Source organism: Chaetura pelagica, unplaced genomic scaffold, assembly GCF_000747805.2.
Source record: "Chaetura pelagica isolate M959 unplaced genomic scaffold, ChaPel_1.0 scaffold165, whole genome shotgun sequence".
In the NCBI taxonomy this organism is placed as follows: domain Eukaryota; kingdom Metazoa; phylum Chordata; class Aves; order Apodiformes; family Apodidae; genus Chaetura; species Chaetura pelagica.
Window position 1 is genome coordinate 1,125 of NW_009953302.1, and position 16,152 is coordinate 17,276.

The 16,152-nt window shown below is 36.7% G+C and overlaps 1 protein-coding gene across 1 annotated transcript in view; it reads left to right on the plus strand.

Moving 5' to 3' along the window:
* Positions 1-244: 244 nt before the first annotated feature.
* The window catches only part of ASCC3 (activating signal cointegrator 1 complex subunit 3), a 225,189-nt gene continuing 209,281 nt past the window's right edge, over positions 245-16,152 (plus strand). Inside the window, 3 exon segments of the mRNA XM_009998051.1 lie at positions 245-388; positions 1,911-2,061; positions 5,863-6,446. Coding sequence (XP_009996353.1) covers positions 299-388; positions 1,911-2,061; positions 5,863-6,446 — 825 coding nt within the window. The 5' untranslated portion in view covers positions 245-298.

Consider the following 16,152-nt stretch of genomic DNA (forward strand, 5'->3'; position numbering starts at 1 on the left):
GCTGGTAACCTTTAGGAAGAAGAGAGAAGAAGAACCTGCTGAGACCTCTGCCTGTTACCATGTCTTGCCCACTGCCTGTGCCTTTCACCCACTGTCCATTGAATCTTGATTATGAGCATTTAGAAAGTTTCTAAATTTATTTAATTGAAGTGCTGGTGCTTGCTTCAAAAGGTCTTTCAAGCTTGTGATGCAAATTTGTATTTATGGCATAAACAAAGTTATGTTACTCATTTTGTTCTCGTCTAGGTGCTTGAGCTGGGATTTAATTTCTCATCCTATGGATCACTAAGAGCAACAGATGGCCTTGCCTCGTCTGACAGGCGCTTTACGCTCCTTTTCAAATGTCACTAAACATGAGGATTGCAGTGAAGAATTAGCTGACTTGACGGTAAAGAGTTTTTTCTTTTCCAAAGAATAATTGTAAAGTATTAGTGTGTATATGGTAAGAATAGTTTACTTTCTTGATTTGCCTTGCTGTTTTATAGGAGTAGGCAAGAAAGACTGGGATTATTGTCTGTCATTGCCTGTGCATTCTTCCATAGTGTCCTTGCTCAAAGTCATATTTGTTGTAGCTCTGTGATTTATGCTGGGCATTTACAATCATCAGCCCCCCATGCAATGCAGAAAAGGACCTGGGGGTGCTGGTTGACAGACAGATGAACATGAGGCAGCAGTATGCCCAGGTGGCCAAGAAGTCCAACAGCATCCTGGCCTGTATCAGGAATAGTATAGCCAGCAGGAGTAGGGAAGTGATCATGCCCCTGTACTTGGCACTGATGAGGTGCACCTTGAGTCCTGTGTGCAGTTCTGGGCCCCTCACTATAAGAAGGACATTGGGGTGCTGGAGCATGTCCAGAGGAGAGCTACCAAGCTGGTGAATGTTCTACAGAACAAATCGTACAAGAAGTGGCTGAGGGAACTGGGATTGCTTAGTCTGAAGAAAAGGAGGCTAAGGGGAGACCTCATTACCCTCTACAACTACCTGAAAGGAGGTTGTAGGTAGGTGGATGTTGGCCTCTTCTCCCAAGTCAGTAACAGGACCAGAGGAAATGGCCTGAAATTGCAGCCGGGGAGGTTTAGATTGGATATTAAGGAAGAATTTCTATACTCAAAGAGTGATCAGGCACTGGAACAGCCTGCCCAGGATGGTGCTTGAGTCACCATCCCTGGAGGTATTAAAGAAAACTGTAGATGTGGCACTTCAGGGCATGCTGTGGTGCCTGAGGTTGTGGTTTGGGGTTTTTTTGTGGGTGCTTTTTGGTGGAGTGTGTGTGGTTGTCTGTGTTTGGGTTTGGGGTTTTTTTGTGTTGAGGTTTGGACTCAGTGACCTTAAAGGTCCTTTTCAACCATGGTGATTCTGTGATTTCTGTGATCATGGTGTGCTATATGGATAGGGTTGCTTGGCTATGTTACTACATCCCTATTATTTCATTTCTCAGGAAGTTCTTTTAAACTAGGCTGGGCTGGTATGTTTTTAGCTCTCTTTGAATATGAAGCTCACCTTGGACTGTTGTTGGGGGTTGTTCAGAATAAATTTAGTGATACTGAATTTAGGTACTTTTTTCCCCCCCAAGCTAAAAACGCGTTAAAGCAGTCAATGTGTTGTGGGAACCTGTAATGTGAAATTAGTTTGGAAACTTGGGACCTGTAAGTCTCTTGAAGTTGCAATAGGTTGGCTTTACAGAAAATGGTGCCTTGGAAGGAGCAAAGTAGTGAGAGATTGTCTGTGTGTATCCTTCTCCCTCCTTATGCAGAGGAAAAATGTGAAGAACAGGTAGAAGGGAAATGCTTGCAATCGTTACTACATACTGACTGAGTGCAGTTGGAAAGACGTTTTTTCAATCTGGTGTTTAATTTTAAAAGATCCTCCATATACTCATTTGAAAAACCCAAATATTTTGCATTTTCAGACTAAAAGATCAAAGCTACATGAACAGTTGCTGAAGTCTGATCTTACCTGGAAGAAGATAATAAAGTTTGTTGATGACAATTTGGACAAAAAAGAACACCAAACTGTAAATGGTGATTTAAAAACTATATTACAAGCTGCAAAACAAATAGGTAGGTTTTCTTTCTCTATTAGCCTAATAATAGACTGTTTTGTTGGGGTTTGGGTTTTTTTCCATCTATTTTCTGCCTGCAGACTTTGCATACTGGTATAATTTTAGTTCTACCTTGATACCAGGCTTGCCCTGAAATATCTTTGAAACTCCAGTTAATCTGATGTATATGTGCACAATTTATGTTTTCAAATATTATTCCATTATTATTTGGATATTATGTGGATATTCTTGCATTTTAATAGTACTGTTGTGTGGTTTGGTTTGTGATGAATAGAAAGCAAAAGCAACAGCTGCTTTTGGAATGGCAGTACTCCCAAGAAAAAATCAGTCTTGGTGTTATCTGTGTTAGTGCCACATGATTGTATGAGGAAAAATTGGATTGCTACATAAGCAGATAAAAATATTTAAAGAAATATATGTTTTCTGTTTGAAGTGTTTGATGTTGGGAAGAGAAAGAAAAAATTTCACTCATGTGGAATTGAGCTTTTAAAACTGAATACACGTTATGGCAAAGAAGGTGGGAAAATTTAGTTTTGATTGGAAGCTTACTTTTTGATCTACAGACTGAAACTAATTCAGCATGTGCTGTTAGCAGAATTAAACTTCATCAGCTCATAAACTGAGCACATGGCTCAACCTCCAGCTGTCACATGTTTAAGAATTTTTCATTTCAATATAATAGGCATATTTGCTCCTTTTCTGATTGTGTTTCAAGTAGCTTGAACAGAACCCTAAGTAAAAGATGGAAAGAATTAGTATGTATAAATATATTTGCTTTTTCTTTGGCATTACAGACCTTAAAAACTTTGGGGTTTTTTTGTTTGACAATTGCCGTCACAATTCATACTCTTTTGCTAGTACTTAAAATATGTTTATTACTGTGCTGTAGTAGTAGAGTTAGGTTTTGGACACAGCTGTGATGGAAAGGGAAGAGTCCATAATTTTATTTATATTTTTCCAGACTTTAATAGCAGGGCCAATATGGTGGGTAGGTAAAGCAAATTGTAAGACATGAAAGTAATAGTAGTAAATTTTGGTTTGGTGGAGTGGAGGAGCAAACGGAATGAAAGCAAATGCTAGATTATTTAGTTAGAGTAGTTTAAAAAAAAAAAATCAGCTTTGACACTTCTGACTAAAGATGTATAATGTTGTAGAGACACAAACCAGAATGGAATACAGTGACAGGATTACAAACTGCACTGACAGTAGATGTTCCAATCATCATCAGAAATGGGTAATAGGGAAAGGGAGTTGCTCATATGCCTTTTTAGCTTAATTTCAAGGGAATGAAATCTCAGCCTAGGCAACAGTACTGTAATATTGATTTACTTTATGGGGAAAATGTCACTTACTGAAATTTGCTGATTAGCTTAAAAACAAAAAAGGGGAGAGTAGCTTCAATTAGTACATCTCTTGCCATCTTGGCTGGCTCATTATATTCAGAGGGGAAGGGTAGTATTTTCTCAGAAGATGCTTCCATGAATAGGAGATGCTGATTATAAAGGAGAATTAGCACATAATGTACCCAGGAGACTTTTCTCAAATCCTTCAGTCCAATTGTTCTTTTAATTTAGTAATGTGTACTTATGTTCTGACACAAGTGATCTTAAATAATGATGTATGTTTGTGTGTTAGTAATATAAGAGTGAGGTTCAAGCAGCCAAACTTAGGCCTGTAAGTTTTCAGATGTTGTTTTTTTTGTCCCGTGATTCTTATATAGCTAATGTTGAGAGAGAGGCTGAGCCACATTTTTCCTTTGACATAACTTTACCTATATATATATTTATACACACACACACAGATTTACAGATATATTACATATGTAGGTATGTAATTATGCTGTATATGTCACCTCCAATCCACTACATGAACTTTTCAGCTTTTCAGAGTGCATCCTAGGGAAGAAGAGAAATACTTATTTTTTAGGTACCTACATTTATGTATTATATTTATAGTTACTCAGCCTTGTTCCATCTGCTTATGCTGAATTTCTTCTGCTTTGTCCTCTTAGACAGTGGGGACAAAAAGCCTTGCTTTTGCTAGAGTTGAACCTAACTTACTTTGAATTGGGTCACAAGTAACAATGGCACAGTAATTTAAAAATCCCACTGATTTCAGGAGGTTTTTCAAAAGGCAGAAAACAGGGACATAGTAGAGAAAATGCATAGGCCCATAGCTACTCTACTCTGCCCTCATAAGACCACATCTAGAGTATTGTGCCCAGTTCTGGGCTCCCCAGTTCAAGAGGGACAGGGATATACTGGAAAGAGTCCGCGGGAGGCTACGAGGATGATTAGGGGACTGGAACATGTCGTATGAAGAAAGGCTAAGATACCTGGGGCTGTTTAGTCCTGAAAAGACTAAGAAGAGACCTTATGAATGTCTGTAAATATCTGATGGGTGGATGTCAAGCATGGGCCAGTCTCTTTTCAGTGGTGCCCTGTGATAGGATGAGGGGAAATGGCACCAAGTTGCAACACAGGAAGTTCCTCCTCAACATGAGGAAAAACAACTTTACTGTGAGGGTGACAGAGCCCTGGGACAGGCTGCCCAGAGGGGTTGTGGAGTCTCCTTCTCTGGAGACTTTCAAGACCCATCCGGACACGTTCCTGTGTGATCTGCCCTGGGTGTTCCTGCTGCATCAGGGAGGTTGGACTTGAACTTCAGAAGTCCCTTCCAATCCCTATGATTCTGCGATAGCTGGGTAACAGAGGTGTAGAGGGGCAGGCGCAAGACAGTTTTGATTACTGACAAGAGAACAGCCACATTTGCTATGCCAGAAGTGTCTTTGGGGGTTTTGAAAAATAATGTTGCTTTTAAAATAAAGACTTTTTTTAACAGTTCTTTTGAATTAGCCATGGCAGGGGTTAATCACCAGTGTTGTCCCTTAAATCATACTGGTCTCTGCTGGAGTGCCACTATTTGATCCACTATAGAATTGGTTGGATACAGAAATCTTGACAGTAGCTGCTTGTAAATCTCTTCAGTAAGGTTTTAAGATGTTTTAAAATGATGAAATCTTGTAAGAAAGAATAACAATTAAAATGATAATATACTAAAAACGTTGGAGTAACCTACCCCACTTTTTAGAACGTTTCTTTAAACATAAAATCTGTATGTTGTCCTCACATAAAAAAAACCAACCTGCAGTGTTCTGGCTTGTTTTGACATTTTGGGTCGTCATATGTTGTTTTTGCTTGTTTTCCTTGAGCAGCTTTGCAAATTTTTATGTAAGAGTCAAATTCATGCTTTTCTGTAATATAAATATATTTTTTATTTTTGTAATTCAATATTTAATAACTTAAAAATCATGCAGTTGTTTGCTGTAATTCCTTTGGGCAATTTTTCGAATGAACACACATTCTGTAGTAGTTCTACTGAGAATTACTACGTTCTAAAGCTGAGTTCTGTCATTTAGTGTGTTATGAATATTCAGCTTAGGCAGTGAATAAACATTGAAACAAAGTGCAAATTTGTTAACTTTAAAAAGCTCATAAATATATAATTGTGAGTTTCAGACCTCAGGCAAGTTTTTCCTCTTGTAAAAATAAGAAAGCACTGGTAATCCTTAATATTAATTTCTAGTAAGGAGAAGAATAACAAAGACAGATGCTTTATGATGATATACCTTTTATAATTCAGTACCTTGCAACATTTGCTACTTGTTGTTATGGTCTGTGTTTCATATCTCTGTTGATGAGACTGGCAGCAAGAAATTGAATACAGTAAAGTTACAGGCAATGAAAGAGAATTAGTTTGAAGTGTATGAAGTTACATTTGCTTTTGGTTTTGTTAACAGTTGGAGCTGAAAATGGACAAGAAGCAATTGAAAGCGGAGCTGTTTTTCTCTTTAAGACATTTCACAGGAAAGAATGTGTTGGCCATGATGAGACAAAGGCGATCAAGCAGATGTTTGGGCCATTTCCATCATCATCTGCTACTGCAGCTTGTACTGCCACATGTCGGATTGCTTCTCACTTCACTGAAGAACAGCTTACAGCTCTCATGCAGATGGCTGAAGAGCAAGATGGTGATAACAGAGTGTTCTTTGGTAAAAATATAGTGTTTTCCTTTGACATGCATGATTTGGATCATTCTGAGGAGCTGCCTGTGAATGGTGAGGCCGACGTGCAGAAAATTATAAGCTTAGATTACAACAAATACCTGAATAACCAGCTGAATCACTTACAGAATTACTGTGATGAGAAATCTGATATCAAGTCCTTGCAAAAAGTAGACGATTCTTTTTTGTGGTGTGAAGTTGGAAAGTATCTGAATGAATCTCAAGGGGGTACCCCTGGAGGGCCAACCACAGAAGACCTCTGCTGTACTTTGTACGAGATGCTTGCTTCTACCAAAAGTGATGATGAACTTCAAAATGAGGTACAGTAGCTTATTAACCAGTGTTTGTATTTGAATGTTGCACAAACATAAAATTATTTCATGTTGGCTTATGCCAGTGTACTTTATCCAAGTCTTGTCTATGGTTTTTTTTTCTGTCTTGAGGAAAAATTACATGGCAGCATCTTAATTTACCAAGCAGAAGATGGATGCAACATGAATTTTATGTGAATAGTCTCCTTTTCCCCCCAAACAGACAGGCTATTATTTTTTTGCCATTTGCTCAGCTGCTTTGTATTTTCTTTTTAAACAGTAGCCGATTTAAGCTACATTATAAAACCATGACAACTTAAAAAGCCAAACCAAAGTTAAGTGTCTTGGGCAGGTTCCATCTCCAGGTTCAGAGCCTTCCTATGGCTGGAAGGGAAGTTGGAGAACTGTGCAGGAAGTGCTACTTTAAAAATTTTGTCATATCAGTTCTATAAGGAAGGAGGAGGATTTATCACAAGAAGAGAGAGAAAGCTTGATGGATAGAGAAAAGGTGCTGGGAGGCTGGAATTAAGGGATAAGGATAGTGGTAGAAGGTGGAAGGTTAAGAAACTTCCAAGGCATGTGCAGAAGAGAAGAATGGATTAACCTAGACAAGAGAGAACTGGTTTTGATGGGGATGGGAAAGAATTCCTGACATTTCGTAATTACTTGTGCACTTTTCTGTTAACGTTTATTTTTCCTAACCTGTCCTACTTTCCTCCCCTGAAAACATCCAGTACTTAAATTCACAAACTAACTTTTCAGAAAGACCTTAAATGTTGAAAATTTGCTACAGAAATAAACCTAGGGGTAGGAATAGATAATCCTGTGAAAGACAGTATAATGGAAATTGTCTGAAATTTTGCCAGAGTTGCAGATTTTATTCTTACAACAACATTAAGTGATTGAGAAGGGGACCAGAATATTTTATTTTAGATTTAGTTAACTATGTATTGATGTCTGTCACATAAATATATAGTTGCTGAAGTTATATTCTTGTATAAGATATATATAGTATATGTATATTAACTTGTTTTATTTGGTAATCAGATGACCACAGATCTGTAAAATACATCTTCAGGGTTCAAAACAGTGGCCATGTCTATTCTGTTTAGGAAGATATCACCAGGTGTTTATTATTAAGCAAGAAAAAAAAATATGTGGATGGTGAGGATGTTGGCAAGTTAACATTAAGGATATGAGCATTTTTAGATAATTTCAGGTGTGACATTCTCAGTGTTTTTGTGGTGTATGTATAGGCACACACGTGTGGTTTTTATGTTTTTATCTATTTAATGAACTCTGTAAGGAAATTAAATCAGTTTCTTTCTCTGGCACTGTAAAGCTTATATTTAAAGTGACTGGAAAGGTACAAAAATACTTCATTCTTTGTTTTCAGTCTTTAAAAACATTACACTCTTCCTTTGGGACAGTTTGTTTGTCTGGCACATTGCTGGTGGCTCTTAATTAGAAGAAAATCAATTCTTACGCTTGGAGTGATGTGAGTTACAGCTTCCTTTCCAAGTGTTTAGATCACGTGCTTTTCATAGGGGACATAAAGTCTTGTAAAGCTAAATGACAGCTACTGGAGCATGCTTTTCACTGTGTATCAGATTTTGTTGATAAGTATGGAATGGTAATGATGTGGTCACAAGGCCATTATTTTTAAAAAGGGAAGAAAAGCTGATGAAGAACTATAGAGTTTTGCCCAATAATCATTGTGCTTTTTTATTCTATTTTGTATTTAAACTTACTGTGCAGTGCATCCCTCTTTTGGAGTACTCAGTTTCTAGTATATGATGCTTTCAGAATGAAGACTTGAGGAACCCAAGAGCAACTTTGCCACCTACCCCCTCCCAGAATAACTAGGAAGAAGTTTGAGGAGTTTAGTCCCTCTTTGGTTCCAAGGTGCAGTTCTCAAGAGGGTGTTTTTCTTTCACCTCTGAACTCTTGTCATAAATTATCTGCAAAATTATGCTGCATTTTATTTTGGAGATAACCATCTCTATTTTTACACCAATGCAGAGGTGCATTATTCCTTTATCATAACAAAACAGGGGAAATTGACTAAAGAGGTAAAATAACTAGGGAGAAAAAAAGGAAATGCAATCAGAATGGTGTTAAGATCTTATTTATACTGACTGTATAATTATGAAACGTTGTGCAATTTATTAATCTGGGGCCAAGGAAAGAACTTTGTTCAAATAAAATTAAGAAACATAAATGTCATTAAGTGTATTGGATTAGATAGTGTTTCCCACACAAAATGATGTTAAATGCTTTATAAATGACTAGAAGAAAACTGGGCCGTGATGTGAAACAGCAGAACTGTTTAAAGAAAATAACATTGTAAGTAGTAGTTTGCATATTATGTGAGTAGTACATATGTTTAGTTATCAATATATGGCACATTTAATGATTCTATGATTCTAAGATCACTGCTTAGACTCTTTTTGTCTACTTTATATCTGTGACTATCTCCTGCTACATTAAATGGTGACAGAGACGTAATTAAACTGTAGCATCCAGGGCTTCCATCATTTAAATTGAATCCAGCTGTATTGGAAACTGGCATAGTGGGAAAGAAACATGGCTTTTTATTTGATGTCTTTTTATTTCATTTATTTCATAATTCATCATTGTTCCTACTGAAAAAAGTATGATATGGCTTCTTCCTTGTTGTCATAAGTACAAGAGAAAATTCAGGTGAGGAAAACCAGAGGGTAGTAACATGGAGATTGAAGGTGCTGAATCCAAGGGTCAGAAACATTCCTTTCAAATTAGAGTAGACCTGACATCAGAAAAGTACCAGTTGTGGGATGTAGGTTTTACATGATTCTATGTATTCCTTAGTACATCCATCCAGTAATATACTCATCATTAGAGCCAGAAGATTACAGCTTTATTACTGAAACTCTTCATGCTTATTTCAGAATGAAAGTTAATAGATTCTTTTGTTGTTTCTTTAAGTAGGATTGTTTTTCAGTGTATCTTTGAATGCTTGATGTAGCAACAGACTTTTAGTGTTTTCCCCAGGCTCTGCTATGTGGAGCTCTGTTTTCTCTTGGGATTCTGCCTCTAACTTTTCTTCAGTTGCCTTTGTCACTGCTGGCAAATATTTTTTTTTCCCATCTTGAGTTCATCTTCATTGTTAGTCAAATCTGTAAATGAAATGCTCTTGGGATCAAGAGCATGAGGAACTTAACTAATTTGTCAATTCAAGAACTGGCAGGAGGCTCCTCTGTGTCTGCCACCAGCCTTTCTGCAAAAGAAGTACAAAAGAGTTAAGGAAAACAAAATCTATTTAAACTTCCACAGAATCTCGAAGGGACCTTTTCTGTCAGTGATACAAAATTTTAAACTAAGGAAGACTCCTTAATAAAAGAAAGTGGGAAAGTTTGTCCCAGCTTCTCCCCTCAACACTGCTACAGAGTCTTGTTGCCTGGATGGTTAAAATGAACCCTTGTTACCTGCTTTCTGGCTTTATTCAGGGCTGGTTTTATGGTCACTTTTCCTGTGCTACAGTTATCCCCTCTTTTTTAAACCAATTTTTAAAATGAGCATCAAAGAACTGTGCTGTAACTTTTATTCCAGACAATGCTATGCCTTTTCAACACAGTCTTTCCTTTCATTTACCCTTCAGGCAGTTCTTTGCCAACTTTTAATTCTTCTATTAATGCTTATCTTCACAAATTTAACAAGTCCTCATGTGGAAAATTGCAATGTTTTAAATTAAGTCCAGATGTGAGACAAGTCTTATTTATTAATTTTCTAGATTAATGAAGTGTTAGACCAAGTGATGTATCATTAGGAAGCTCATGCTACGTTTATGCTATTTTCCAATTACCTGCATGTCTTTTTGATTTTTTTCCAAAATGTATCCTCTGAACTCTTCTCCAGTCATATTTATATTTTTCTTATCCTCACTGTTATTGCATTTGTGTAGTCCTTGACCTACAATTTCACGTGTCAGTTTGGGAAGATTTATGGAAGATTATTTTGCACTCAAGCTGCAAGAACAGTGCGCTCTCTGAATTTCTTTCCTAACTCTCATGTGATCATTTCTATACTCATACTCCTTTCTCTTTAACCACTATATCCTTATATACACTATCAAATGAGACAAATTTGAATTTAAATTTTAAAACTGAAATTATTTACAGTAGCAGGTAAGTAATTAGCAATAATTAAGAGTAAAAATTTCCCTTTCAGAAGGGAAATTCGTGCTACACTAAGGGACCTAGCTAGTGGAGTCAGGTGGTCTGTGGAGCTCAGAGTGGAAAACAGGTCTGGACACTTTGAAAGCAAAATACACTAAAATTATTCCCTGATGTAGGTACAGGAGCCAATGAATAAAAGAAATATATAGCAGGAGGTTGTTTGGTTTGGTTGGTTTGGGTTTTTTTTCCCTCGGTACTCATCTTTTAAGAAGTCTTCCCAATCTACCCAGTTAAATCTTGTATAGCATCACCACCTTCTAGAAACCCACACTGTTCCTTTTAAGTAGGGAAATCATATATAAAACTCTTAGTAAATAATGCTTGCGGTTAAATAAGGAAAAAGAAAAAGGTATTCACAGATGATAAAGTCTTTTCCTGAGTTAGACAAACTTGGATTTCAATATATTTTCCATATACTTGAAAACTAAGTTGTATTTCTAAACCAAACCAGAAAGTACAGGTTTGGCAGTAGAAGGATCACATTACAGCTTGCAAGTCACAGGGTACATCATTCACAGTAAACCAGGACTGGGCAGTGTTGTTAATTCTAATCAGGATGGAAAATATAGAGCTCAGCAGTCAATAGATAATACATATTTTTTTTCCCCCCCCTTTACTTACACTTGGGGTTTTTTACTTATGTTTCTTGGTTTGGATTTTGTTAGTGTTGTTTTATTTTTTTCCTAGAAAGCTTTTTATCACCTATCTCATGGATACTATAGAAAGATGCACATTTGTTTTAGAACATAGAAAGCCTTGTGGTTGGTTTTATTTTGTTTTGTTTTTTTAAATGGCTGCTGAATTAATTTCTGATATCCATGTTAATATTGGGTAGTATGTTACTCTATAAACTGATGGGTTGATGAAGGAGATAAGACCCCTTATATTTTCCTGAATGAGGATCACTGTTGTGTATGGATTTTTTGAGGGAAAACTTAATTCCTTGTTTTACAGTTTTGCAAGGAAATAGTGTTTTGTGAGGCTGGGTAAATACCACCTATTTTGATTATCTTTCATCATTATCTGTCTTCCTTATCTATCATGATTGTATTTCAAAAAGCCCCACAGTTCTTGGATTGCTATCTCTTAACAAGTGACGAGAGAACAAGTTACAATTTAGAAATGAAAAATGTATTTTCTAGCTATTACTATCCAAAAATTTGATGATGACCTGAGAAACATTTAACTCTCATTTCTAAACCTGAATTCAGTTTCATAATTCCCAGGTCTGTATTGAAAGTCATTCCCTCAGTGGTCTGAATATGTAATTTGTATTAAGAGCTCTGAACTCTTCACTGCTCACATTATAATACTGACTGTGAAAAGTGCTTTGACATTTCATTTTTTTGCTGAATTGTGTGGTGCTCAGGTGCTAGTTTTGAAATCATTCTTCTGCCATACTGTGCAGGCTCCAAGAGAGGTGCTTTAGAGAAACAGGCTGTATTATCTGTGCATGGTGCCATCGGCTCTGGCTCAATATTTGACTAATACTTTTGCTTGGCTCTGAGGGTAAGTGGAACTTATTTACATATACTGCAGAGCCATTCCCTGAGTTACAGCCTGACCTTCTCTATCAGGCAAGTGCAGTGTGCAGGTGTGAAAGCAGATGTGTGCTTTTCTTTCCATAAGCAAAATATGCCATGAAGTGTTAGCTTTTCGCTGCTCTGTACGATGCTGAATATTGGACTTTGCAAATACTCAACTCCTCCAAATACCAACATGAATGTTCTTCTATTGGAAACTCAGCTTTACTTGTCACTAGTTCAGCACATCAGTCTTAATTGCATGTACTTCAGGGTTCCCAGAAGGTCCTTCTCTTCTTCAAAGCTTGGCTTTGCTCTGTAAACTGCTCCTCTTCTCTTCAGGCTTAGGACTCCCAGCTACAGCTTTTCTAACTGGTCTGAGGCAGACCCAAAGGTTCTCTGAGAGCCCCAGCACAAAGCTGCTTTTTCCCCTCCATGGTTTTCATCAAGGCATTACTGGGTGGAAAAAGACAACATTGTTGTCAAAATTAAGATTTGGCAGAACTTGTGGCCAATGGAAGTAGTTTTCATATATAGTCTTTAGAAAATGTAGTGAGAAACACTAGTTGAAATGTAATAAATAGCATAATATACTGAGGCATAAGTAAATAGTACAGCTTCGTAGTGAATGAGAAAATTAAATTGGCCAGAAAATGAAGTCAGTGGTGAAATGTCTGATGTGCTTGTCCAAAGTGAAAGAAATAAGAAAATTGAATATATTGTGAAATAATTAAACTGTGCAAGTGCAAAGACAGAACCCCTAGGATAAATTACTAGCATCATTAAAATAAGCTAAATATTTGTCCTTGATTTCCAAAGGGTTTTGTTTTTTCTACTTGTCTTAGTTTGTGCTTATTTTTAAAACTTATTTTATATAGGTGATTTCTGAACTGTCTATACGTACAGCTGGTATTTTACATGTGCAGCCAGCAAAAGAGCACCATTATAAATGGAGATTGCACTACCATGTATTTCTACATGGCTTCAGAAATTTTTGCCACTTAGAAGAGCTTTGATGTTATGTTGCCCTTGCATTTTTATGAGACTTTCCCCCAGAGGAACTGAATATCTGGTTACATTGATTAACTACTCTTAACTGATTTTAACTAGTTTAATCCAATAACTTTTACACTGTTAATAAAATAGTCTTGAACAACTGATACAAGCAGATGTAGTAATAACTACATAAAATGTTTAGCAAAAACTGGATGCTCCTGTGAGCAGAGGGTAGCCATGCTGAATGTTCAAAATGGAGAATTAGAGTTAGATTACATTATGGGGGTTTTTTTTGTCATAAACAGCTTGTTTCAGAGTATGAACTTTTTTTTTTTTATGGGCTATTGCATCGATTACTTAGTTATTTATTGTAAGAGACAAAAAATGTTGTGAAACAGCTTTCAAAAATTCATTAATAGAGGGAAGATCTTGGATATTTGATGCCAAAACTGTCTCAGGAGTCTATTTTTGTTATGCTGCAGAAGTTCTCCAGGCTTCTAAACTCAGCCTATTAATACTGTGCTGTAGCTGGGCATGGACCAAAGTATTCTGTGCTTCAGCATCTTGTATTATTCCATATTTTATATAGTATAAATAGTTACATATTACTCTATTTTATTATTTTGCAGTGCTTATTGAAGCCCTAAGTTTGCAGAGATTGTTTGTGGAGGCTATGTGAAAGAATTGCAAAAAATCATGGTGGTTCCTTTTGATACTAATACTTTCAGCATTAAAACTACTTTTCATAGCTGATCTTAAGTGGAGAATGTGTCAATATAGATTGCCTTTTGATAGGGGAAGCAGTTTCAGAAGATAATTCATCATTGCTGTATATAGGAGGTGCTAAAAATAATTGGAAAGGGTTCACAGGAGGTCCATCTTATTGATACTGGCCTGTAAAATAAAGTGTGGAAAACTAAGGAAATAGGAAAAAAATAATTGCCAGTATATCTTGATGTGAAAAAGTACCAGCATTACAGAGATGTGGTGTGGGAGTCGTGCATCAATGGACTGTGGCTTGCAGGAAAAGGCACTCAGTGAGGGGGAATAGCAGTAGAGTGGGAGCATAAAGCAATTGTTTTGTAAATATTGTCTGTTCTTGGGAAAATTCTCAGCAAGTTGGTTACCTTTCAGATTCTAGGCAAGTTTGTTTGCAGTAGTAGCAAAGCTTTTGCAGTACCTGGGCAGTTTTAAGTGTTAGAAGGAAATGTGGATGAACATCAACTCTTAGAACTGTTCCACACACAGAGCAGTCATCCACTTCTTGTGAGGTGTTCTTCAGATCTGTAAGGTACTTCACTGATTCATTTGGACATGGGAATTCAGTTGCCTGTGTCCTGGGTAAGAGTGGAAGGTAGTTTGTTATAAATTGAGATTTTACAAAATACTGCCCACTGTGCCGATATGTTGTGGGTAAGACAAGGACTTAAAAGTCATTTAAAGAATTGCCACCAAAGAAGCTATTCTGTCATTATTTGCTTATGTCCTCCCTAAAATCACTTGTTTTTTTATCTTTGGACAATTTAGAAGCCTTTTGCAAGGGAACTTTCTTGAGGTCAGATGCCATTGTATTACTTTCATGTAATTCTTTACTAGAAGTCTATTTATTAGGTTTCTCTTTCAATAACCATCATACACAAGTTTACCATAGGAAGTTTTTTTTGCATAGCAGGAAATAAACAAAATTCAAGCTGACTCTAGAAATTACTTCTTGGTTAAAAATCAATAAAGAAGTGGCATAGCTCTTGTTGTGAGACTTGTTTGAGAGCACAGTTCAAAAAACTACTTAACATCTGTTTTGACTTAAAACTAGCTAATTTAAATGTTCGTTGCTGGTGTATGAGCAGCACCACGTGAAACCTTTGGATATGATACTATGTTGATATAACTTAATCTACACTTTTCTTATTGTATTTTGAAATTATAACATTAGCTTTTAGGTGTTTTTGTGTGTGTGTACCCCTGCATCACAGATATTTTCATGTCAAAGCAACTTGTCTCATAAAACATGTTTGGTTTTAAGCGTCAAAATTACTTCCTTTTGTTCAGTAAAAGGACTTTATAGCCCTAACAAATTAACATATCACAAAGCTTATTCCCCATTACCTCGTTCATAAAAGCAGTAACCATTATGGGAAAGTACAGGCATATGCGCATCATCACCCCTGTGGTGTTTTATCTTTATCTTATCATCAAAGCTTCTAACTTGGCATGAGACTGGCTTTTCAAGCTTGTATTCTTCTCTTGGCAATTTTACTAAAATTACTAAGAATTTTATATTCAGACAATACAAAGCTTGTGCCTCACTGTTCTTTGCTATGGAGCTTATCTGCTTCCTTTACATATAAAGAAAATAATCCCCTTATTTTTTTAAACACTTTTCTCCTTTTCTAGTTGCGGCCTTTTTTAAAAATCAAAATCAGAAATATACAGCTCTGCTGATGTCCAAGGACTGTTGAAACCCCAAGGATGATAGGGAGCTTTGTCTTATTGTGAAAACAGAGCCATGCTGTCTCCCTTCATAAGAAACCAAACTGAATGGCATTTGAGTGCTGTTTTTTGAGGAGAGAACTTAAGAATTGATGAAAGAGCCGCAGTGAGAGCCAAGGCGTGCTAGGCTTCACCCTGGTGCTAAGTGCCAGTCCCTCTCATATGTTGTAGCCATGCTTCAGGATAGCAAAAGTGTTGGATCAGAGGCAAATGGCTCCACACTTACGCAGTAATTCCAAATGCCTGCCTGCTATGGTTAGAAAAGTGACAAATGCAGCAATTAGCTAATCATAGGATTTATTTTTTTTCAAAATTCATTAATAGCTGATCCCAGAATACTTCTGAACATAAATACTAATTTAAAAAATCATGTAATAGCAAGTTTTTCAACGTTTAAATTGGTCCTAAGGGCTTTCTTTTCAGAAGGCATTATAGTAGTCTGCTGTTTGTAGCTGGGTTTGACATTATTTTTAATTACCCAACTCTTTA